At 38.2% G+C, this 24,784-nt stretch overlaps 3 protein-coding genes across 3 annotated transcripts; 2 read left to right on the forward strand and 1 right to left on the reverse strand.

Moving 5' to 3' along the window:
• Positions 1–293: 293 nt before the first annotated feature.
• SYP111 (syntaxin of plants 111) lies at positions 294–1,652 on the reverse strand. Its single transcript, XM_059607676.2, has 2 exons — positions 1,519–1,652; positions 294–1,355 (listed from the first exon to the last, which is right to left on the reverse strand). Exon 2 carries the CDS (start codon positions 1,317–1,319, stop codon positions 387–389), a length of 933 nt encoding a protein of 310 aa, XP_059463659.1. The 5' UTR covers positions 1,320–1,355; positions 1,519–1,652; the 3' UTR covers positions 294–386.
• Positions 1,653–3,915: 2,263 nt separating this feature from the next.
• LOC132161611 (aquaporin SIP1-2) lies at positions 3,916–11,787 on the forward strand. Its single transcript, XM_059571771.2, has 3 exons — positions 3,916–4,342; positions 4,784–5,056; positions 11,413–11,787. Exons 1-3 carry the CDS (start codon positions 4,046–4,048, stop codon positions 11,560–11,562), a joined length of 720 nt encoding a protein of 239 aa, XP_059427754.1. The 5' UTR covers positions 3,916–4,045; the 3' UTR covers positions 11,563–11,787.
• A 4,063-nt stretch (positions 11,788–15,850) lies between these two features.
• Positions 15,851–23,077, forward strand: LOC132191487 (apyrase 1). Its single transcript, XM_059606522.2, has 9 exons — positions 15,851–16,342; positions 16,431–16,559; positions 16,681–16,737; positions 16,834–16,926; positions 20,620–20,825; positions 21,114–21,205; positions 21,945–22,162; positions 22,269–22,458; positions 22,568–23,077. The coding sequence occupies exons 1-9, from the start codon at positions 16,043–16,045 to the stop codon at positions 22,681–22,683; spliced, it is 1,401 nt and encodes a 466-aa protein (XP_059462505.1). The 5' UTR covers positions 15,851–16,042; the 3' UTR covers positions 22,684–23,077.
• Positions 23,078–24,784: the final 1,707 nt, after the last annotated feature.

The raw sequence follows: 24,784 nt of genomic DNA on the forward strand, positions 1-24,784 counted from the left end.
TATATTGTACTAAAGCATTTCTCTTTAATATATCAATCTAGAAATAATCTTGTCCAACACCAGTTTGAAGTCTTATGTTCATTAATTAAGGAATAGCGATTCCCGAAGTCTTATGTTCATTAATTAAGGAATAGCGATTCCCAGGCTTAAGGTTTAATATATCAATCTAGGCCGGAAGAAATTTTGTAAAATTATTGTCTTTGGAGGGTTGATGATGGGGAAAGCATAAACAAATGGAAGGATAGACAGAACAAATCCACAAACCACTGAGCAGTCGAGCAAGAGCTGGGACAAAGATAAAAATGACAGCAGTTATTTGACGATTCCCTCAACCAAACCAGTTGACAGACTATTACAGTCCCAAGATTGAAGAAAATATAAGACATTCAAGAATTGCTGAAACTGGTGGCAATAGGGATGACCACAACAAGAATGAGCACAAGGAGAAGTATCAAACCGGCACACATCCACTTCCTGCTGTTCCTCTGGTACCCCACTGCTGTCTTAAGATCTTTGGTACCATCCTTGACATAGTGCGCAGCATTCATGACATGGTGCTCAATGTCGTCCATCTGCTCAGCCTGCGCCTCCACCATCACGGCCATATCCAGAAACACCTGATGCAGCTCCAGCAGGCTCTTCTCAATCTCCTTGGCCGCATCATGCCTATCCTGTATCTCCACCACCGTCTCTAGCACCTTCCCCCTTCCGTGCTCCTGCACCGCCCTTCCCAGAAACTCCTCGCCTCCGTTAGATATGATCTTATCTATAACCTCCTCGTCGGGGTACTCCCCCGTCACGGTGAAGTAGCGTCTGCCCACCGTGTCCTTGTACTCGGACATCATTCTTTGCCTCAGCCCCTGGAAGTCCATCATAAGTTCTTTGAGCTTCTTGCGCAGCCCGTTGGTGACTGCAATCCTGGTCCTGTAAATCGGGGTGCCTTCTTTGTAGCCTGAGAGCCTCTTATTAGCGACGTTGGCGCGATCCATTTCTTCAAGTTGAGAGCGGATGGTCCTGGCCTTCTTGAGCACTGTGAGTATGTCCCCGTTGATACTGTTGCGCAAGGATTTCAAGACCTCGGGCTTGTGAAGGGATTTGCTCTCCTCGTTGGCTTGCTGTAGTTTGCCCAGAATGTCCCGGAGTAGGGCCATCTCCTTCTTCACCTTCTCGGCCTCTTCCAGGAAGAGACCAAGGTCGCTGTCCATGTAGGTTGTGGAAGATGCCATCTCTAAATCTCCGGCTTCCAGATCCACATCCTTCACGGCCGCTTTCTTTAAATCCACATAGTTGGTGAAGGATTTGGTCATAAGGTCGTTCATGTTTTTATCCTTTTAACTTGGAAATTAAGATATATCCTATAAATGAACCAGGAACAAATTAGATTTACCCTAAAAAAATCTCCGTTAATAAAATAAATTGATCCCGAAACACTTGAACATTAATCTTGAATGACGCAAAATAAGAAGATTCCTTTTCGAAGTAAATGTAGTTATGCAACTCGGATGGGAGAATGCTTACCTTTCTCTGCAATCAGCTTACTTCCCAGTTGGAGATCAGAGAGAGAGAGAGAGAGAGGATTTGGAAACAAATCTAATAAAGAAGAAGATGTCAGGACCTTTTCAGTAGAAATACTAGCTTAGCTGATTACCTGTTTTATCTAATCGCTGTGGATTAACGGCTATATGCTTTTGAAACTACAACACAAAAGTAGCCGTTGTACTTTTCAACGGCTATATTTTCAAATACACGTTCTTATCCTTCTACTTCGTTTTTTTTCTTCTTTTTTCCGCGTCTATATTTTAAATGCTTGCTGGCTCCTTGGGCTTTTACTTGTGCAAACAAGAGGAGCCGACTGTGGACTATGGGACTAAGAGTTACTTGGGCCAAAATTATGACCGAAAGATATAACTCTACGACTCTACGTGGGTCAGTTAGTGGACATGTGTGGACTGTTACAACCTCTAACTTGACTCAGCTTGGATAAGGAACATACAGATATTCCCCCAAGACCCCCAACAAAATTCTAGTTCATTTTTCTCTGTGTTTTCTTTATGTCTCTTCACTCTTTTTAGTGGGTAAAATTAATCTTTTAACTTTGATGGAAGAAAAAAAAAAAAACATTGTGCAACTATAGCTGTCAATTACAAGAACGGTCAGCCAATAAATAATACATAACATCGAAGCTAGAATACTCACAAGAAAATTACAGAAAGAAAAATGGAGTTCAATAATTATGTCAATCACTATTTTCTAACTCTTAAATATCAACTCTCGATCTTCTTTGAACTCCCTTTTTTTTTTAAGCAAATAAAAAAATAGTTAAAGGGGTTCTTCCCATTCTTAATCCAAATGAAATAGAGAATGAGAGGCAAGTCGAAAGTGCTTCCAAATACGCGGTTGGAAGCAACCCATCGAACTGTACAATGTGCACATTAAAATGTACTACAAATAAAGCAATTAACAAAGGAAATCAAAAAAAAACAAAAACAAACAAACAAACAAACAAAAACAAAAAACAAAAACAAAAACAAAAAAAAAAAAAAAAAACAAAACAAAAGTTCAGTCTTTAAATGCTAGCAACATGGCCTGAGTTTACCAAAGTTAGCAGAAAACGAGCGTAATAGCAGCATAGATATATATATTTTTTTTTGATAAATAAGCAACTTCATTAGAGCACAAAATCAAAACACCAAGTAGCACCAAATACAAGTCCTGCCAACAGGCTAAAACACATTAACATAGATAATTTTACCGTTAGTGAATCTAAAAACTACAACTGCAACTGAAACTGAAAATTCTCTCTTAATCACAATAACAAAGCACAACAACAAAACATGCATCAAAGTAGACTAAGATAGAGGCTAAAACAAGTCTCCACCCAAAAATTAAACAACACAAGAGTAGGGAGACTAAATTTAAAGCATACACAAAATAACAAGATACTCAAGACAATAACAAAAAAACTACAAAAAAAAAAAAAAAAAAAAAAAAAAAAAAAAACCCAACTAATAGAAAGGACTCGGGAGCAAAGAGAACAAAGAAGGTCGAAGTGAAAAATGTGGCGGGGCTCTTTGAACTCCTTTTGTTCGCAATAAAAAGCTACATTCAAACTAATAAAAATGATACATATCATGTTCAAAATAGTATATAGTACGTATTAAACTATGGGGGTGTTTGTTAAACACCCCAGCACTGTTCATTTTTCAGGACACTGTTCATGAATAAAATAATAATAATAATAATTGGTATGAAAAAATAAAAAAGTGGTATTGGAAAGTAAAAAATTTTGTTTTGTAGTAATTATTTTATTAGAATAGTAATAAAAAGTAAATAATGTGATATAAAAGGTGAATGATTAGATATAAAAGTGATAATGTTTTTTTTGAAAAAAATAAAGTGAATAGTGTGGTGGAAAATGAATAGTGCCAAGGTGTTTGACAAACACTCCCTATATACCATTTAATCGTATGAATTATTTTGAAAATAACTCCTTTAAATGAAGATAGCGAGACAAATATTAGTAAGTACATACCATGGCACGTATATTTAACAAAAAAAAAAAAAAAAAAACAATGGTACGTATAAATTGGAATTCTGTCACATGTTGTCAAGTGGGACTGTGGGATGCTTTATAATTTGGTTTATTTTAAGACGCATACTAAATAATGAATACTGCTTTCTTTCTTTCTTTTTCCTCTATTAGAAATTCGAGAATTAAGAGCATATAAGATTAAAACAAAAAACAAGTAAATGGCCACTGGAGCTGCTCAATAGGGGAAAAAAAAAAAGTGCCCGCTGGCGTTGCTTTCGCCTCTGCCCAACTGCCACTGCGGAAAAACAAAAGCAAAAAAAAAAAAAAAAAACAAAACAAAACAAAAAAAACCAAAAAAGAAGAAGTGCCCGCTGGTGTTGCCTTCGTCTCTGCCCGACTGCCACCGCGGACAATACATATGCATATAGATAAACAAACAAACAGAGGCCAATAAGTCAAGACGAGAGACAGAGAAAGGAGAGATCGGTGGTTGGTGGTGATAGCTAGATCGAAATGGGCGCTATAAAGGCGGCAATCGGAGATGCAGTGCTGACATTCATGTGGGTGTTCAGTGCATCCACTCTGGGGGCAGCGACTACGGTGACAGCCAGAGCCCTCGGAATTGAAGGGCTGGTTTGGCCTTCTGTCTTCATCACTACCGTGCTTGTATTTGTTCTCGTCTTCGTCTTCACCTTGATCGCTGATGCCTTGGGTGGGGCCAGCTTCAACCCCACCGGCACCGCCTCCTTTTACGCTGCCGGCCTGGGTCCCGACACCCTCTTCTCCATGGCCCTACGCTTTCCTGCTCAGGTCTTCTCTTTCTCTTTTTCAATTTCACAATTTCATCTAACAAATAACATAACATGCATGCCTCCTTTGTGTCTTTTCATCTTTTTGTTTCTCATATAGATCTGCTATTCTTTGTGTATTCAGAATTCTTATATTGATTGACTGAACAATTCGCTGTTTCTTTTCTTTCTTTGTTTTTTAACATGCACTGTGCTTTTGTTGAATTTCTCATCTGTTTCTTTATGCAAATCTGCCCCCCATACTTTTTGCATGCCCTTTTTTTTTTTTAACGAGTGTCTGTAAGCCAGTTTACAAAATGTCCTGCCGGAATCTTTTTTTTTACCATTACTCACTCTCAACTCTCAAGCCAAAAAAGGAAAAGAAAAGAAAACAGAAGAAGATGTGGCAAAATGTTGAGGTTGTTGAACAAAAACATTCAAAATACTATTGTCTGCTTGACAGGCAGCCGGTGCTGTGGGTGGTGCTCTGGCAATCATGGAAGTGATGCCGAAGCACTACAAGCACATGCTTGGTGGGCCCTCTCTCAAAGTTGACTTGCATACTGGAGCCATTGCGGAGGGGGTGTTGACTTTCCTCATTAGCTTTGCTGTCCTTTTAATCGTACTCAGAGGGCCTCGTAGCCCGATACTGAAGACATGGTTACTTGCCATGGCGACAGTGGCATTAGTGATTGTGGGTTCTAATTACACTGGACCTTCCATGAATCCTGCCAATGTGAGTAGATCCTTGCACTTTGTATTACATTCTCATGGCTGATTTTTTCACTGGTTTCTCTTAAAGTTCCCTTATATGATTTTACGTCCTTTCTTTAAGCAATGTGGATGATATACTTTTCTTGACAACTATGCAATTAAGCCTCTTTTTTTGGATGCGTTTTTAAGTGTTTTACTCACCACCCTCCTCTTCCCTTTTTATATAATTCACTTAGGTCATCACTCTTTAATCCAAATTTTATCAGACTATTACATTTAAGCAAATTTTGTTGTATATATGTTTGTTGGAGTCAAATATGGCATACTAAATGCATTATATCCATTGCTAATGCTTAGTGGTACGCTAAATATGACAAGGGATTAAATAATATTAGGACAGATTCAATGAATACCTTGTAGTTTCTTCCTTATTTTTTGTTCTTTTGCATGGCAGCACTTTTTGTCTATCTTTAAGAATTTACAAAATGTATAATTGATGAAACACATAGGAACAAAAGCATACTATATCTTCTTGTCTATCTGATGGAGTAATAAATGTGATAAAGCCAACAATAATTTGGAAATAATTGTTGAAAAAGGAAACCTAGCTCCTCTTTTATCCAACTGAATCAGATCTAAAGAAAAAGAATCTTGGTGTCTATTTATTTTCCATTTCTGGTTGCCTTTCTTTTCTCCCACTTATCTCCTTATATTACCTAGAACCATTGTGAGCTCACCCGTCATAAAGTTTACGTACATTTTAGGTTGTATACCTGTGCAGCACTTGAGATCTGTCTTGATAGCTGGTCTGGTGTATGTGTAAGGTTGACAATGGCTGGACTTCTCAAATAACTACCATATTCTGCCCTATTGGGAAGGGAATGGTAAAGAACTTTTTAAGCACTGACAGTGCAAGTTAAGTGGCTAGGTAGCTGTGAGATTTTAGTTAGTAACTTCCAATGTGTGTTAGGTTCGAGATAGGGTAGGGTTTGAATCAGTCCTACTTGGCATACCCTGGATTAGAAGCACGTGTTACATAGCCGTTACTTAAGTGCTTTCTTTAGAAAGCTCTTAGCCTGTAGAATTGGCAAGTACCATTGGACTTTTGTGCAAAGTTGATTGACTGCTGCTTTATTTACTGATTCGAGTGGAAGTTTCTTTTATCAACTTTCTGATATGGGGTGTGAAACTCATCTCTAATGCCAGACAAGACAAGGCCTGTCGTGTAGAGGGATAGGTTGGCCCCACCTTTTGCCCATTTGTAATATACTTTTATTATGTGAGGAGGATGTTATACTAAAAACTTCTAACATAAGTTTTCTCTAGAAATTGCCACACTCATCATGTGAAAGAATTTTGTGGGCCAAAGAAAGATTATTGCCTAAAGCACTCATTCTTTCTTTCTAGATGAACCAAGTAGATGAAGGAAGAAATTAGTATCTTCTTTTTTCCCCTTCTTCTACCACAAATATGGGATACAAAATTGAGTTCTTCTCAATCCTTTTACATCACCATAGATCCATTCCATGGAGAGGGTTTTGATATTTTTGGGTTTGAAGGGATACAGGGAGATGGAAGTGTGGCAAAATAATATTATATTTTCTGCTAACCAACAACCTAGGAGAAATAGTCTTCAGTCTAAGCAGAATGAAGATGGTGATAGTTTGGGGCATAGAGTCAATAGTTGGTGGCAATGGTGATGGAAGAATGGTGGCAACGAGTTGATGATGATAGGCGATGATGGTAATGGTGTTGCTGTTGGTGATGTTTGTGAGTGTTGACACCAATGGTATCGATGACAATATTGATAGCAATAATTGCAGTGAATATGGGTAGGTGAAAATGAATATGGAAGCATTTGGTATAACTTTTATTTAATGTACTCTGTTAATGCCATCCGGGCTATGGAATTTTTTTTTTTTTTCAAGATTTGTCGGGGAGAGGGAGGGGTGCGAGGTCTGTAGTTTCAAAATTGAGTGTAGTAATATATCTTTTCACAAATATAAGAAAAAATTTCTAGAGTACCTTATTTGATTTGTGATCTTAAGAACATTGAGGAAATGAAAATATGCTTATCGAAAAAAAAAAATTCGAGCAAACATAAGTTTGACCTAGTTGAAGGATTCAGACCTACTGTTGATGGGACAGAATTTAAGGAGTCTCACCATTTAATACTTTTTTAAAAAGTTTATTTAATATCTCACCATTTTGGGACTTAGTTGCAGGAATTTCCCACCTTTTACTCTTACCGTGCAATTCTGAGGTTGCTACCTAGATGCTTGCTAGAGAAACAGTTCTATTGCAGAAGAATCATTGGGGCATGACAGACACTTGAATCAGATTGAGAGACATTTAGGATGGTGAAGGAACACATTTCCAATTTCAGATTTGTCCATGAATGGATAAGTGATGAAAGACATGTTAGTTCCTAAGTTTAGCTTAAGAAGATCCAATACAATAATAATTACCATAATCTTGATCCTTTATTCAAATTCAGAAGTTTAATGCAACCAAACCTTTAGGGCTAGGAGTTTTCAAAGTTCAACCGTCCCATATGCATAAACTCTTCTATAGATCTTCATATTACAAGATTGACAGGTTTAACCATTGCTTTAAGAGGCAGTTTTATGGTAAGGACTTGTCTCATAAGGATCAATAGAAGGAGACTGATCTAGCTCATGTCATTTGGGGTTCTCTGGGGGTAGAGTTTGTGAAGTTAAAGGAAACTTTGCTACATATGCTCTCTTGGATGAGGATTTTATTGGTGTCCAATCGAGAAATTGATATATATATATATATATATATATATATATATATATATATATATACCTTTCTTTTTCATATACATTTTTCCCATACATATAAGTGTTTGAAATTCTAAATTCTTATACTCTTCTTTGAGCAAAATTTGAGCTATAGATTAATCTCCTACCCATGTTGTACCTCTTCCCTTTTCTGTATGAGAGGTCTTGGGGACGGTTAAGGCTATTGCAAGTGTAAGCATTTGGTATGTTATGTGATTATTATTATTATTATTATTATTTTAATTTCTAGAAGCATGTGAGTCCTCGTAAATGAGATCTTGTCTTGTGAATTGTAATACTCCGTTCGCACATACGCCATGCACCTTTTTTAGAAGAGCAAAGTGTCTAATTAATGATAAAAATCCTGATTTAGGCCCTTCACTTATAGCAAACCTTCTATATTTCTGAGACATATATAATTGGAGTATGCTTTGGATAATTGACAGTTGCAGGGCGCGCTTCTATTCAAAGAGTAATGATGGTTTGTCTTGCTCATAAGCTTTATAACCATTCTTTGGGTCCTTAAGCTCTACAGGGTTTTTTTTTTACAAGTTCTGATCCGATTTAATTGCATCATGATGCCCCTGATGCAAAAGATATGATGAATATTTTGAGCAACAATCTCCCTCAATTAGTTTCCCTCAATATTTTGAGCAATGTTATGTGCAATACTGATTGCCAACTTTTACTTAGTAGAGTTCCATTAGTAAATGAACTACAATAACGAACTTTGAAAGATCTTAAGCTGTAGAAGCTCCTACACTCCATAAGTTACTCAAAGTTCTTCTGTTGTACTATAACTTGCCCTGTAAATTTTTTTTCCATTGTCGTTTGGAACTTTCCTAAAATCACATATAAAGTCCAGTTTCACCTAGAAGTAAGCAATGTGAGACTTAGCACCTATAAACATCTCTTATAAACTACCTACTTTATGTGGGCTACTCATCTCTTCTCAATATGGGATTGAGGTGTTACAAACTCCTCCCCTTAAACCCTTGACGTTCTCATTAGGGCCACGTCATGCGATCCTGACAGTACCACATACTAGGTGGCTTTGATACCATTTGTAACGACCTAGAGAAGAGCGTTACCTACATCTGCGCTATCATCCCAAAAGGACTAGTCAATTTGGAGCTTCCATAGAATCACTTATAAAGCCTATTTTTACCAAGTAAGAAATGTGAGATTTAGCACCCATGAACATCTCTTATAAATTACTCACTCTATGTGGGCTACTCATCTCTTTCAAATATGGGACTGGAGTGTTTCAGTATCATACCATGACTGCTACTGTGCTGAAATTGTTCGGCTTGATCTTTTTGTTGACTTTGGGATTTTAACTTAAGAGAAATTCACTTACCCCCCTCTAATTACCACACGATTTGCAATTTCTCACTAAACTTCAAAATTTGCAATGTGGGATTTTAATTTATCAGCTCATTTCAGTTACCCCCCTACCATTGAATTTTTTCGTTGAGTTTAGACAACTAACATGTAAAATGACAATTATACCCCTAGTACAATTTATAAAAATACAATTATGCCCTTATATTAACAAATAAAAAAGAGAAAAATTAAAAAAATAAATAAAAATAAAAAGACAAAAAACTAAAAAATTCATTTTTTTTTTTTTAAAAAAAAAAAAAGAAGAAGGAAACTGATCCACAAACACTATGTGGTTCAGCAGACCCATGGCGTGGCCGTGGTTCATGCTAGACTATGGCTGCACGTGGGTCACTCAATTTTTTGTTCCCATTTTTTTTTATTTTGTAAAGGTGCTAATTTGGTAATTTTTTCTTTCCTCTATTAGGATTTATACTAATGCTAAATACTACACCATCATCACACATTCATTACACTTTGCTGGTGTCACATTGCCAATCCATTATTGATTTTTTTTTTTTTTAACAATGCATGATCCAATGGTGGATTAGCAATGCCACGTAAGTATAGTGAGATGGAGGTGGGATTATGGGGTATATAGCATTACTCTAGGATTTGACAAAAAAACCCTAACAAATGGGGTAATTGCACGGGGTTGATAGATTAGAACCCCATATTTGCAAAACACGCGTAGTAGATCGGAGGTAAGTAAAGTTTCCCCTTTAACTTATTATTGAATTCATACTCGCGCCAATGAGCTCTAGCTTGGTGGTACCTCCTCACCCTCTAACAAGAGTAGGGTAATGTTGTGAGTTCAAGACTCATCGGGTGCGTGTGAGTTATCAATTAAAAAAAAGGATTAAATAAACTTAAGCCCCTTAAACTTCATTTTCAAAAAAGCCCCACAAAGTTGACAGGTGTTACACATAGATGTATCAAACTACCATTTTGTGGCAAAAATGCTAGTCCGTTAGGGTTTGACTATTAGAATATATGGAAAAACCAAATTTGACCAAAATCTTCCGAAAATACATTCACTTTGATTATTTAAAAACCAAATTTACCCTTTTAAAAAAATAAAGTTCAGTTTTCTTTTTTTTTTTTTACTGATTAATAATTACAAAGTGCAAATTTGGTTTTTCCATGGTCAAAGTGAGGGTATTTTTGGAAGATTTTGGTCAAATCTAGTTTTTCCATCCATTCTAACGGACAACTCTAACGGAGTGGCATTTTTGACACAAATGATAGTTTGTGAGGCTTTTTTGAAATGGTTAAGTGTATTTAACCCAAAAAACAATTTCCTACTCCCCTCAATTTTAATAAATGGAGTTCCATGTAAAAGGCTCTGATTTAAAAATGTCAAGCTTGCCAAGCATTAACGAGACCAAATGCCATCTTGTGATGGTGCTATTATCTTATCCTTCCTAAACACCCATTGCAGAGTTTTTTGTTGTTTTATTTTAATGATATCCAGCACACTTCCACGCTTTTCTACTTGATAAACTTTCATTATATACTCCTAGAGTTCTGTTGGTTTTGCAATTTACCATTTTATATCAAAAGTTGAATTTCTTCAATTGAAAATTTCTTATATTCTAATAATCTGCATGATTTTGTAATGTTCATGTAAATAGCAGGTTCTTATTTCAATTTGACTTCCTACTTATCATGTACAAGTATACATATATACATGCATACAGACTAATGATACTTTATATACACGTGTGTGCGTGCGCGTGTGTAAAATTTTGCTTTAGTAAATGTGGAACATAGGTAACTGATTGTCCAATATGAAGAGTGTGAACTGACTAGAAAACTTGTTTGCAGTAGTTGCATCACTTATCTGATTTCTTCTTATCTTTTGCTAAGTTAACGCCTGTGTAGAGATCTTTCATGTTTTTGTGATTACTTGTACTATGGAATCTATATATCTTCATATATGGAAGATTAAGATTTGAGGTGAGTTTTCTACTAAAATATGGCTACTGAGGTTCCATATCACAATATTTTCTGACAGTGAAAACAAAGCCTGGAAGCAAAATGGAAGGCGAGAGAGAAAAAAAAAAGGGGGGGTGGGGGGGTGTTGGTGTTGTGATAAAAACGAATAATTTTTCTTGAACCAAAATAATAATTTCTATTTCAATGAAAAGCCTTATGGGATGTGCGAACTTTTATCATATTGTCTCTGCAGGCCTTTGGTTGGGCATATGTCAACAACTGGCACAACACATGGGAGCAGTTTTATGTCTACTGGATCTGCCCCTTCGTTGGAGCAATATTGGCTGCTTGGGTCTTCCGGGTTCTCTTTCCCCCAACCCCAGCGAAACAGAAGAAAGCCTGAAAAGTCACAATATCTTATCTTCTGCTCGTCTATTTAGTAAATAAGCTTGATGTTGGTAATAAGGACCTTTCTTGGGGTTTTTTTTTTTTTTTTTTTTTTTTTTTTTTTTTTTTCTTTCTACCTCACTAGCAGTATTGGGACTCTCTTCAGCTTATGGATCAATAATATAACCTGTCCAGAAATGGATATTTGCAGCCTGTATGCGAGGTTTGCCATTGACTGGTCCGTTTTTGTTGTGCTGGTGATGTGGTCTACTTTTTTTTTTTTTAAGAGAGCTACTTGTTCTCTGTTCTAGTTTCTACGATATTAGTGCCCTTGGTTCATTATTGGATATCTGGAAACTATGGCTAGTCTGAAATAGTGGGATTTAACCCAGAAAAAAGAGTATTTAGGACTTGAGAGCGAAGTGACTGATTGACCGTACACATCTGAATGTTGCACGCTGCACAAGATAACTTGGTGAGATGTCTCTGTGCAGCCACACGAATTGAGGTGGCTAGGGTATTGTAGAGGTGCTGGTTTTCTTAAGGCACATAGGACAAGTCTGAGTATTGTAGAGGTGCATTTGATGCTGTGGTCATTTACATTTTCATTTCTCATGATAATGAGCTTGTTTGATTTGGGCAGCGCTCATATGTTTTCAAAAACATGTTACGATTTTTGTGGAAAATTCTAACCTATAGCGGATGACATTTCTGTTCAAGTATCCCCAGGATGCACTCGCTTTTTGTTTTAGTATTGACCTTTTTCTTTTTGGCAATGTCATGTAAGATTCTAACCTATGAACTATTCAATCTTCTAGACTCAACTTCTCTCTCTTGTTTAGAGAGAGAAGCTCTGAAAGCCGGTTTTCTTTGGTATCTTTTTTAGGGATTTGGTTTATATGTTGTTATTTAAATAACAGAATGTATGATGTAGTTTAATCAACGGTCAAGATTGAATTTTTCAAAATCTTTTTTTATTTTCTCTCTCCTATTAAAAGCTTCTAAAAGTAAGTCAACTTTAAAATTCAATCTTGACCGTTGATTAAACTATAACAGCATGTAAGCCAAATCCCTTTTTTAGACTTGCTGCTTCCTCAAGTAGTGCTTTTCAGGGAAGGAGGTATAGTTTCCATCCTCCTTCCCTCACCCTTTTTTGCTTCATTTCTCTCTTTCCTTTGGTTTTCTCTTGTTTTTTCGGTCTCAGCACAGTGTCGACAACCTCTTCAATGGGTCTCTTTGGCTTTCTCCCCGTCCTTCACCTTTTTACTGTTGATCTCAATCTCCCCCCCCCCCCCCCCCCCCCGCGCCCCGTTTTTGCTACCCTCTACAACAAATTTGCTATGTTTTCCAAATCTGGTTTTTTAAAAACCAAATCTGTTATTCACAGCCAGACCCACACTAGGTCAGGTTGGCGACCCAGCAGTGGGTCTGCAGACCTGCCAGACCCATGGCGGGTCTCTAGCAGTGCTTCAGTGGCCTGGATCTCACTGGATGCCTCAAAACCTATTTTAATGCCTAAAACTCGTTTCTAATGCCTCAAAATCAGTTTTTAATGCCTCAAAACTCTTTTTTAGATTCAAACTAAGAGTATATCTTCCGTTCGGTCATGGCGTAAATGGCCAAATTTACGCCCACCAACCAGAAGATGACAACTAAGCTTGTTTTAACTTACAAAATGCACTTACCCACACTAGAATATACCACCCCCTGCTCTTAAAATGAAACCATCGTTACAAAATTTCTCCCAAAACCCCACCGGTCTCTTACAAAAAGCCCCTGCCCACCGGTTGCCCACTGCCCACGAGCTGCCCACCGCCCACGAGCTGCCCACCGCCCAGCAAGTCGTTCCCATCGCTTCCGCCCAGCAATCCGTTCCCACCGGCCCCGCCCAGCACGCCATTCCCCAGACTAGCAGGTCGTTCCCCTGCACCCACGCCCAGGTCGATCCAAAGTCCAGCCGGCTGCCCACCGCCCAGCAGCCCACTGTTGGTAATCACAAAATTTCTCAGAACTCACAGGCGGAGGAATGATTTTTTCTAATTCCCTCAAGCGGAGCAGTGGTGGTGAACCGTCATAGTAGTCTGGCGGCGTGGGCTTGGTGGAGCTGGGTGGCTGGTCGGCACAAAGCTGGGCGGCGTGGGCTTCGCGGGAGGTGGCGGCGTCTCTGCTGGGGTGTAACACCCGGTCCCATATTGGGAAGATGAGAAGAAGCCCACATAGAGTGGGTAGTTTATAAAGATAGTCATGGGTGCTAAGTCCCACATTGCCTAGTTACTAGGTGAAACTGGGCTTTATAATGAATTCTAGGGAAACTCCAAATTGACTAGTCCTTTTGGGGTAATAGCGCAGATGTGGCTAGCGCTTTTCCCTGGGTCGTTACAAGTGGTATCAGAGCCACCTACTAACGCCAGGCCATGTGGTATTAGAGCACTGCATGACGTAGCCCTGACGAGGACGTCAGGAATTTAAGAGGGGGAGTTTGTAACACCCGGTCCCATATTGGGAAGATGAGAAGAAGCCCACATAGAGTGGGTAGTTTATAAAGATAGTCATGGGTGCTAAGTCCCACATTGCCTAGTTACTAGGTGAAACTGGGCTTTATAATGAATTCTAGGGAAACTCCAAATTGACTAGTCCTTTTGGGGTAATAGCGCAGATGTGGCTAGCGCTTTTCCCTGGGTCGTTACATGGGGAGTGGGCAGCGTGAAACCAAGCTTCTTGGTGAAGTTTGGTGTTTGGGTTTTTTTGTTTTATTTTTGAGCAGATGTGGGTTATTATCCTGTGAAACCAAACTTATTTTGTATGTTGAAATACTATGAGGTGGCAGCATTTGAGTGGAAGGCAGAAAACATGAGTTTTCTGCCTTGACCGTATAGCAGCAGCACTCTCAAACTAAAACCTAAAGGTGGAAGGTTAACCTTTTAGGAATTTTATCACCCTAAAATCTAGTGTATTTTGGTCCAAGTTATTTTTTTGCACTTTTTATGTTTTTGCTTATGTGTCGGTTATTGATTAGGGGCTGTAAAAGGAATGTTATCAAAATGGTCCTGATAAAAGATTTTCTCTTATATATTAAATTTTTATCTTATAATTATCTTACAAAGCGCTAGTGTAGCAATCCTGCCAACTCTTGAATTTTTAAGAATAATTGTGAGATAAAAGTATTTGTAGCCATAGGTTTCCCAAGGCATAGGAATACCAAACCGAATTTAAAGAATTTCATTGGGAGATCAATAAGTAGGGTTTTCAACTTAATTTATAATAAATAATACGAAAATTTCACTTAATTCTCTGAATTGTCATCACTTTTGTAATGTCATCTTAAAGTTTAATTTCTCTCAATTTAGTATATCCATTTTTCAAATGTTTGCAATCTCACCCTTCTATTAATTTTTCCTAAAATACCCCCAGTTGTTTTAGGGGAAAATTTTTTTTTGCAAAGATCCATGCCTCAATCTTTGCAAATATATATATATTTTCTAAAAGAAAAAAAAAAACGTAGGGCATTTTTTGGAATTTTGTTAGGATTTAATGGAAAATCCTTATGAAAATAAGACATCCGAAAAAACAATAAAATAAAAAAAAGTTCGATACACTAAATTTTGGTTTTAAACTTAAAGATAACATTGCAAAATAGGTGTCTCCAAAAGGTAGCTCAATCGGCTGAGATTACGCTTAATGAAGCAGAGGTCACTAGTTCGAATCTCTCTCATTCTCTTGTGCGGACATGTAAAAAAAAAAAATTTGCAAAATAGGTGGCAATTAAGATAAGTGAAGCTTTTCCTAAATAATATTAATAATTTCCTCGTCTACTTTCTAGAAACAACTTTGTGTAGACTTTACACTTAAAAATTTAATCACCGGCATATTTGGAAGTCTCTGTGTGCACATGCTGGAAAAAAAGCCTTACGTTATGCAAATTCATTTTCAGCCAAAAAAGGAAAAAGAAGAAATAAAAGTAGGATTTTTTTGTAAAATTTCATTAGTGGTAGAGAGAGCAGCGAGCGACGACAGCACGCACTCTCCAGAAAGAAGGAAAGAGCAAAAAAGGCAGTAGTAGCAGTAGCATCTCATAACTGCCTCTGCCCCCCAAAAACGGCATCGTGATTGCGAGTCTCCGATCTGGCGTTATGAACGTATCTTTCTTTACTTTTTCTCCGCACAGATGAGATACTGATTGATTGTTAGAACAATTCGTAATTCTCCATTACATCGCATTGCATGTTGTCGTCCTCGTCGTCCTCATCATCAGTGTCATAATCATTTGTAAATAGGAGGAGAAGTAATAAAACAGAAAATAAAAAGGAAAGAATCGGTGGGAGTCGAAATCGGGAGAGCTGGAGCCCGTACAGGAATCCCAGTCCTTGAAGGCTACTCCCGCCGCCGCTGCCGGAAACGGACAGATCCGGTACAGATCCCCCTCGTCCGCCGAATTGCTAGAGGGTCAGTCCACATCTCCAACCGATCATCAACAAGAGGCTCTGGAATTCGAGAAAATGCTAAAGCGGCCAGGCCTCCGCCACGAGTCCTTGTCGGACAAGATCTACCGCTTCCGAGGGGTATTGCTCATAGTATCTGTGCCGCTCCTCCTCATCACCTTCGTCCTCTTCCTGATGCCTGCCACTTCTCCCTCCCAGTCCCTCAGCATCCGCAAGGTACCCTCCGATCTCAGATCCCCAAAGTCCTACGCCGTTATCTTCGACGCCGGTAGCTCCGGCAGCCGTGTACACGTCTTCTGCTTTGATCATCGTCTCGATCTCCTTCCCATCGGCAAAGATCTAGAGCTCTTCGTGCAGGTACTGATACTACACCTTCACCGTTACCCATTCAACTCGATTGCGGTCCACTCCTTGCTACGTTTGCTTATTTCACTTACCATTGTAGATAAAGCCGGGTTTGAGTGCGTTTGCCAATGACCCGCGGGAGGCTGCCAATTCTCTGGTTACACTATTGGATCAAGCCCAAAATGTCGTTCCCAAAGATTTGCGTCCCAAGACGCCTGTTCGTGTTGGGGTCCGTAGTATTTCTTAAAATGCCTTTCTTTCCCCTTTTTGTTGCTCGCTTTCATTTCTTTTCATTTCATTTGTACTCCATTTGCTTTCGTATAGAAATTGGATTTTGATGTCAATTTCAGGCAACTGCAGGCTTAAGGGCCTTGGGTGGCGATGCCTCCGATCGAATCTTGCAAGCGGTAAAATTTTACTTCTTATTTATCGTATTCATTGCTATTTCCAGAATCTTAAGCCTTCAATTTATGTGGAGTTGCCTAAAACTTTGACTCTTTAAGGTTAGAGATCTTCTGAAACATAGAAGCACTCTGAAATCTGAGCCCAATGGAGTTGCTGTTATCGATGGAACGCAAGAAGGCTCTTTTCAGTGGGTATGGTGCTTAAACTTACTATCTTGCTTCTTCCTCTACTAGTGGTTGAATTGATGCTTTCAAATTTTACTTCTTATTCTTTTTAATGATGAAGCTGTTGTATTAACGATCTTGGGGGCCTGACTGTTGAAAATAGTGAAGTTTTACTTAAATTAGTTTTAAATCCTCTTATAAGTTATAAGTTTGTTGGCCTATTAGGCTATGTGAGTGTCTGCATTCTTTTATTCTAGGACTCAAGTATAGAGAGCGGGTGTAAGACTCTTTCCTATATTCAATACATGCCCTTCTTAGTGGTAGAATTGATTGCGTCTGACACCGGCCTTTCTCCTTTTGAGAACCCACAGTAGAGTTTTTAACCCACTTGTTGATAAAAAAAAAAAAGCTCCATCAAAACCCAGTAATAACGTGCACAGTTTATCATGCATTTTAGTTGACACCTTGGATTGTGAAGGAGTTGATCCACAAACTACAAAGGCACTCTGCAATTGTTCCATGCTATTGACTTCTTCACAAACAGTCTGGACATTGCTTCTGTGACATTTTCACTGTTACAATTTATCCTGATAAACATAAGTTTATTTCATTTCTTCTTCTTCTTCTTCTTCTTCTTCTTCTCTCTCTCTCTCTCTCTCTTTCTGGTTGAATTTCTTTCAAATTAAAAAATTTGCACACAAGCTTTGAAACTCTTGTAGTCTTTCACTTTAACTATTATTTGTGGACTAATCCGAGTAATATTAATCTGCATTAATTGCAAGGCTTTTCAAAGCTTGGTTTCACCTAATATTCTTCAGGACTTCTGTTAGCCACAAGAGCTGCATTGTTACCTTGCTTTCCCATCACAATAGCAAGTTTATTGTTGGTGAAAATATTAACACTTTCAATCTGAGCCTACAGGAAGTCCTCATCAGTAACTTTGTAAAGATTAATGTTAGTCCTATGAGTTAGAAAAATTATGAGATTTTAAAAGCCCCTTTTTTGGGACCAAGTGATGAGCACACTATTAATCCTTAGGAAATTCTAGACAGTTTTATCCCTTTTGTTTTCTCCATTTTTTCTCTCTTGGCTTTTGATTGGGCAGTGGATATCTTGTGTTCGTTTTTTCTATTTGTTATACTCCTTTAGAGTGAGAAGGGAAGGTGAAGACAAGCTTTGGTAGGCCCCTTCAAACAAAGGGGTGTCAATGTTAGCTCTTTTTATAGCGTCCTTGTCTGTAATGATGGGATTTTTTTTTGTTGGAAGAGTATTTGATAGACCAAGGTTCATTTGAGAGTGGTTTTTTATTTTTTTATTTTATTTTTTCTCGCTTGGTTGGCGTGTTTAGGGAAGATTCTTACCATGGACAACCTTAGGAAGTGGCATGTCATTGTGATCAATAGGTGTTGCATGTGCAAGAGAGATGGAGAGTCCATAGACCATCGTCTTCTCCGCTATGGAATGCTTTTTTCAGTCACTTTGGGCTGTCCTGGGTTATGTCTAGTTGCATGATTGATTTGTTTGCATGCTGGTGGATTTGTAGTAGCTCTCGAGTGCTGTTGTGTGGAAGATAGTACCCTTTTGCATTTTTTGTGCCTGTGCAGGGAAAGAAACGATTGAAATTTCAAGGACCGCAGGAGGACGTTGGAGGAATTTAAGTCATTTTTTATTCTCTTCATACTTGGACAACTACATTTGTAGATCCTTTGGTGATTAGTTTTAATGATTTTCTTGTTCTTTTTTCTCCTTCTAGATAGGTATCTCTCTTGTATACTTTCCTGTGTACTTAGGTTGTGCTTGCGCTTTTAATGATATTCAACGTACTAGGATCAGGCCCGTCCTTACACTTTTTTAAAAAATCGTTTACTTACAAAAGAAACATCTTCTGAAGCATGCTTATCGTGTTGTCTTTGCACTTTTAATGATTTCTAGGTTCATTCAATGAAGATATATGTTTTACTCTAGTGGGGCCCCTAAAAATAAAATTGTGAATCCTGAGAGTATGTCAACAAGTCGACAGTGGAAGTAGTTGGTATATCAATGATGTCCTTCAGCTCATAAACTATTTACCTTAAATTTTGGAACATGGGAAAAGAGCTTACTTATTATCTAGTAATTCGTGTCTTTGGGGAAAGAGACCTGGGTTGATCAAATTTGGACTTCTTTCGCATTGTGCCATGGTGAGGAAGATGTGGTCATTGGTGCTGTCATTATATGGAGTGCTGTAATGATTTGTCTTATTTAGATGATATGAGGAGAGAGTCAGAGAGGAACAATTGAGCTGTCAATGGTGTAGAGCGTAATTTGGATGATCTGAAGTCCATGTTCCTAACATTGTGCCATGGTGCCATGGTGAGGAAGATGTGGTCATTGGTGCTGTCATTATATGGAGTGCTGTAATGATTTGTCTTATTTGGATGATATGAGGAGAGAGTCAGAGAGGAACAATTGAGCAGTCAATGGTGTAGAGCTTAATTTGGATGATCTGAAGTCTATGTTCCTAACATCTTTATACAATTGGATGAATGCATTAGGAAGCCTCCATTCATTGTCATTCTTTCTTGGGCTTTGCTGCTTCTATGAATTTTAGGTCATAATTGTTTGGAGGCTAATTTCTATACCTCCTATATACTTTTTCTACTTATTTTATAATATTATTTCTATTAATTATCAATAAAAAAAGAACGGAAATATTGAGAAGCAATTATACCTTCTTCCACAATGTTAGAAGCCCTATAATTACAAGTAGGAGGGAACGGTGGTAAATGTCCTGCAGTTGCTCTGAAGAAAAATAGCAAATTTTTTTGGCAGAACGTCAGAGTGTACTTAGAGCTGAGTTTTGCGGGGTGGGGGATAATAAAAGCATGGGAGTCCCATCAGAACCAGTAGATATTTAGATAAATAAAGTAAAGAAGTTGTTCCTTTAACTGGATTCTATGACTCAGCCTCAATGATAGCAGGGCAAAGATTAATTGCTGGGATTGAGGTCCTGTTGCCTTTTTGAGCTTTCTGCCATTCAAGGCCTTCAGGTTTGTGGAGAGTATGCGAAGTCCAAGCCTTAAATGCTGAACTGGGCTGTGGACAGAAGATCAGATGTTTTCTTGCTCTAAAAAATTTTAGCATGTCCCAAGCAGATCTTGCAAAAATTTATATGGCTCCCTAATAGGATGAATTCTTGTTCTAGCCTGGTGGTTTTACTTAAACCAAATGGATCAGTTTGTGATCATGTAGTTCCTTTGAAGGAAGATGTGGTCATGCATTGGTACAAGAGCTTTTCTTTGTCTAGAACTGAAGATGGTGATGTGTATTGGGCTGTGTTGTTTCTTAATTTCAAGTGAATTTGAGAAACGTCTGGATACACTCAAGAATTATTTAGTGAGTCATCAGTTGCTACTATAAAAACCAAGGGAGGAGAAAATTTTTAGCTAATAATAGAACAGGGAATATATTGTTATGTTCTCATTCATAATAATTACTGTTTTATACTCATCCAAATAAGGACATTTTTGTTAAAAAGAAAAAAGAAAAATTGGTGTTAATTAACATGAGAACCATATATGAAGACTGAAACATGAAAGAAAAGTCTTCAGGAAAGCATGTTGCCACTTCCGCAGATTCTTATAAACTGAATGGAACATTAGCATCTTTTGTATTCTATTCTATGGACCATGGAGTATACGTGATTATCCATCTTGTCTTAGGTTGCCTCTTGTTTTTCAGGTCACAATAAACTATCTACTAGGGAATTTGGGGAAGAAATACTCAAATACAGTTGGAGTAGTTGACCTTGGAGGTGGATCTGTTCAAATGGCATATGCTATCTCGGAGACAGATGTGGCAAATGCACCAAGGATATCAGATGGAGAGGATTCATATGTAAAGGAAATGTATCTTATGGGAACAAAATATTTCCTCTATGTTCACAGGTGTTCTTCTTTCTTTTAGTGAAATTATTTCGTGATTTTATGATAGATGAATTGTTGATGTATTGACTCATCGGCCTGACTGTTCCTGTGGTTCCTTGTTTTGGTTATTGAGTGATGTTGCATATCTTCATATTAGCTTCTCAGTTGTTGCTAAAGATCTTATTATTTCCCTTGACTGCTTGATGGTTCATTGATCTCTGATATAAAGTAACAATTATTTCTATTATTTCATCTGTCTATATATTTTTTTATGTAGAATATTGACATGGTTTTGAACCATGTATGCAGTTACTTGCATTATGGCTTACTAGCCGCACGGGCAGAGATTTTGAAGGTTTCTGAAGGCTCTAGCAACCCTTGCATCTTAGTTGGCTATCATGGTATGTTGAACTCCTTTTTACACTAGGGCTGATATTGTGACAGCACTGGTTTTTAACCTTCTTCTCTTCTGTTAAACCACGTATTTTGTAATCACATGGAGTAAAGGCGGCTCTATAATTTACGGATGCATATAATGTTTTAGTAGAAGATTCAGATCATTTATGAAATTTTGAAGTAAAAACTGTTTTAAACTAAATGGTATATATTACCCGACCCACAATTCAAGTTAACTGTTGACTCTAGTCTTGTGGCCAGTGTGCTGATTGTTAAACCAGAAGGAAATTATTGCATGTAAGCAGGTGGCTCTATAAACATATCATGGAGCAGACTTGTTCAATTATCTACCTTCGCTTGCAGATCTGAGTTTAGTAGGCATTCGTGCATGGCAACAAAGTCACCCTGATGGTTGTCAGTGGAGGCAATGAGCGTTCTGCTCTCCTGCTAACCATCATAGTTGATCTCTCTCTCTCTCAACTTTTCCTTTACCTTCTACATTCCAATGAGTATTCTTAAATGCTTAGAAAAGTTTGGGAATTGGGCAACCTTGTTTAGATTTTACAACAATATGAATTTGAAATGATATAAGAATCTTTACTAGTACTTTCTTTGGAACCCAAATGAAGCACTGACAATTGAAGAGTGAGTGAATGAGTATGTGTGCGTGTGCGTGTGTGCGTGCTGCATGCGTGCATGTGCCTTTGTGTCTTTTGTTAATTTGAATTCTTTGTTTTTGACAAGGGATTTACAAATATGGAGGAGAGAAGTATAAAGTGGCAGCTTCCCCATCTGGCTCAAACATGGATGAGTGCAGGAGGGTAGCTTCTAATGCTCTCAAAGCTAATGAATCAACATGCACACACATGAAATGCACATTTGGTGGGGTATGGAATGGTGGTGGTGGGGATGGACAGAAGAATCTCTTTGTTGCTTCATTTTTCTTTGACAGGGCTGCTGAGGTATCAATTATGGTTGATTTCATTGCTTGAGAAATACATATGAAAAAGTTGAAATTTCTTTTGTACTTATTCATGGCTATGTCTGACCACTTATTTACTCGTATAGGCTGGTTTTGCTGATCCAAATGTTCCTGTTGTCAAAGTTCATCCTGCGGAGTTTGAGGAGGCAGCTAAGCGTGCTTGCGAGACAAAACTTGCAGATGCCAAGACCATATATCGTCGTGTTGAGGAGGATAACCTGCCATTTTTATGCATGGATCTTATGTACCAGTATACATTGCTTGTAGAGGGATTTGGTAGGTTGACATCGCATTTTAGTCATTTGTTGCGTACATCATGATAATTTATCCAGAAAATCCAGGTAAAAGTCACTAATCTTTCTTGCTGTTTTTGTTTGTTACACAGGTCTAGATCCCTGGCAAGAGATTACATTGGTGAAGAAAGTTAAATATGGTAATTCCCTAGTTGAAGCAGCTTGGCCACTAGGCAGTGCCATTGAGGCTGTGTCGTCAATAACATAACTGCAGATGACATCATTAGCTAATTCAGCTATTGGAGGTGTGTGGTATTTTTGGCTTCAGAGGTTTCAAGCTTAAGTATCCACAGATAATGATGCTCTAAAAGTCTATCAGGTTGGACTGGATATTGGATTTTGGTCTACATTTTGGGAATAAAGGGGAGAGTATGATTCTTTTATCTTGATTTGTAATTATTATTTTGCGGGAGTATTCTGATTTATAGCTTCTGAGAGAATGATTTGATTCAATTAGTTCATTTAGTTCGCCTAGGTGGACTTACAAAATGGTCATACCAATTCATTTGTGTCTCGTCCCTTCTAACTTGAAGTTCAAATTTACTTCTACTTATTTTATCTCTTTCTCATTGGTTTATTCTACTTGATTGATCTTTTTCTCATTTGTTTGTTAGTAGACCGGTATATGCGTGCATCTCCCTATAGATGAAATCATGAAACTCCATGGTGTGGGAAGTTCGAGTATAGACAGAATAGTCTACATGAAAGAGCTAGGTTTTAGGGCCTGTTTGAGATTGCGTTTGAGTGGCCTATAGTGCGTTTAACATTCAAAAAGTTCAAAAAGTTGTATGAAGAAAAAAGTAGTTATTTAGTAAAAAAATTAAAAGTACTTTTAAGAGTCTCAAAAGCTAAAAAATGGTCAAAACGTACTTTTGGTAAAAGCTTAAAAATGAAGCATTTGTTAGAAAGTGTTTTTTGACTTAAGAGTTCTATTTTTCGAACGCAATTCCAAACAGGCTCTTAATATGAAGCATTTTTGTGTTGTAGTATTGCATTGTATCGGTAATTGAACGAAAAAAGAAAGAAACAAATGTTTATTTCTTCTTTATTTTTTTCTTTTTATTTTTAGGTGTTTCTTTTCCTTTTTTATTCTTCTTTCTTATGTTGCAGCTAATGATTGGTAAAAACCCACCCAACCCGCAAATCCACAAACTCGCCCAGCCTCAGCCGGACTTGGGTTTTTTGCTGATACGGATTGGATTTCTTCCAACCCATGTGGGGCGGGGTGGGTTGCGGGAATAGAAATTTTTGGGTAGCAGGTACTTGCCCCACCCCGCTAATAAGCACTTAAAAGGGAAAAAAAAAAAAAAAAAAAAAATGCCCCTAGATCCTCCTAACTTTATTCTAAATTTCTAACCTAACCTTTCCTCCAGTCCTCTCTCAAACTCTCACCACTCCTCTCTCGCTACTCTTCTTCAGTCTTCTCTTCTCTTCTTACTCTCACTCTTGCCGCTCCTCTCTCACCGACATTGGGTTGTTGTTGTGGACCACAACTTGTGGTGGTTCATCAGGGTTTGGAGGCTGGGTTGTGGTGAGGGGAGGAGAGGGGTTTTTGCTTCTTGGGTGGAGGGTCGTCGTCATCCTCCTCTTTGTCCTCGTCTTCCTCGTTGTTGTTGGTGGTGGTGGTGGTGTTGGTAATTGTAGTGTTGTTGTGGTTTTCGGTGGCGTTGTTGTTGTTGTTGTTGTGAGTGGATATGGGAGACTTGTTGGCATGCCCATAACACCCGCCCCGCCCGCCCCGCTCAACCCGTAGTATCCGCCCTACAAAACCCAAACCCAGGTGGATAGGGTTCACTGTGTTTGAGTACCAGGTAGGATTTTCCAAACTTGCAGGGTGCGGGTCGAGTAGGGGAAAAGGCTGAAATTTGACCCGATCCGACCTGCGCCCACCCCTAGTTGCAGCCTGTTGGGAACATGCCTGTGGACATGCATCAGACGTGCAACTTCCATTAAAGGTTAGATTCGTGAAAAAAAATGCTATTGTAAAATATTTTTAGGGAAATTATTTTTCAAGAAAGTGTTTTCCATTGAAAACATTTTTTTAGTGTTTGGCACTTACGAAAAAACTCAAATAATTTTCATATTTTTATTCAATCATATTATCCTATAAAATTAATTTTTATTCACAACATAAAAATTTAACTTAATAATTTGAGTTTTGGTGGTGGTCCGACGGTGCCCTAAAGATGGTCCGGTGGAGGTTCGGTGGAGGCCCAATGGTGGCCTGATGGCGGTCTAATAGTGGCCCTGAGGAAGCCTAACGATGGTCTGGTGGAGGCTCAATGGAGGCCTAGTGGTGGCCTGATGAT

Source organism: Corylus avellana, chromosome 10, assembly GCF_965113065.1.
Source record: "Corylus avellana chromosome 10, dhCorAvel1.hap1.2, whole genome shotgun sequence".
NCBI lineage: Eukaryota > Viridiplantae > Streptophyta > Magnoliopsida > Fagales > Betulaceae > Corylus > Corylus avellana.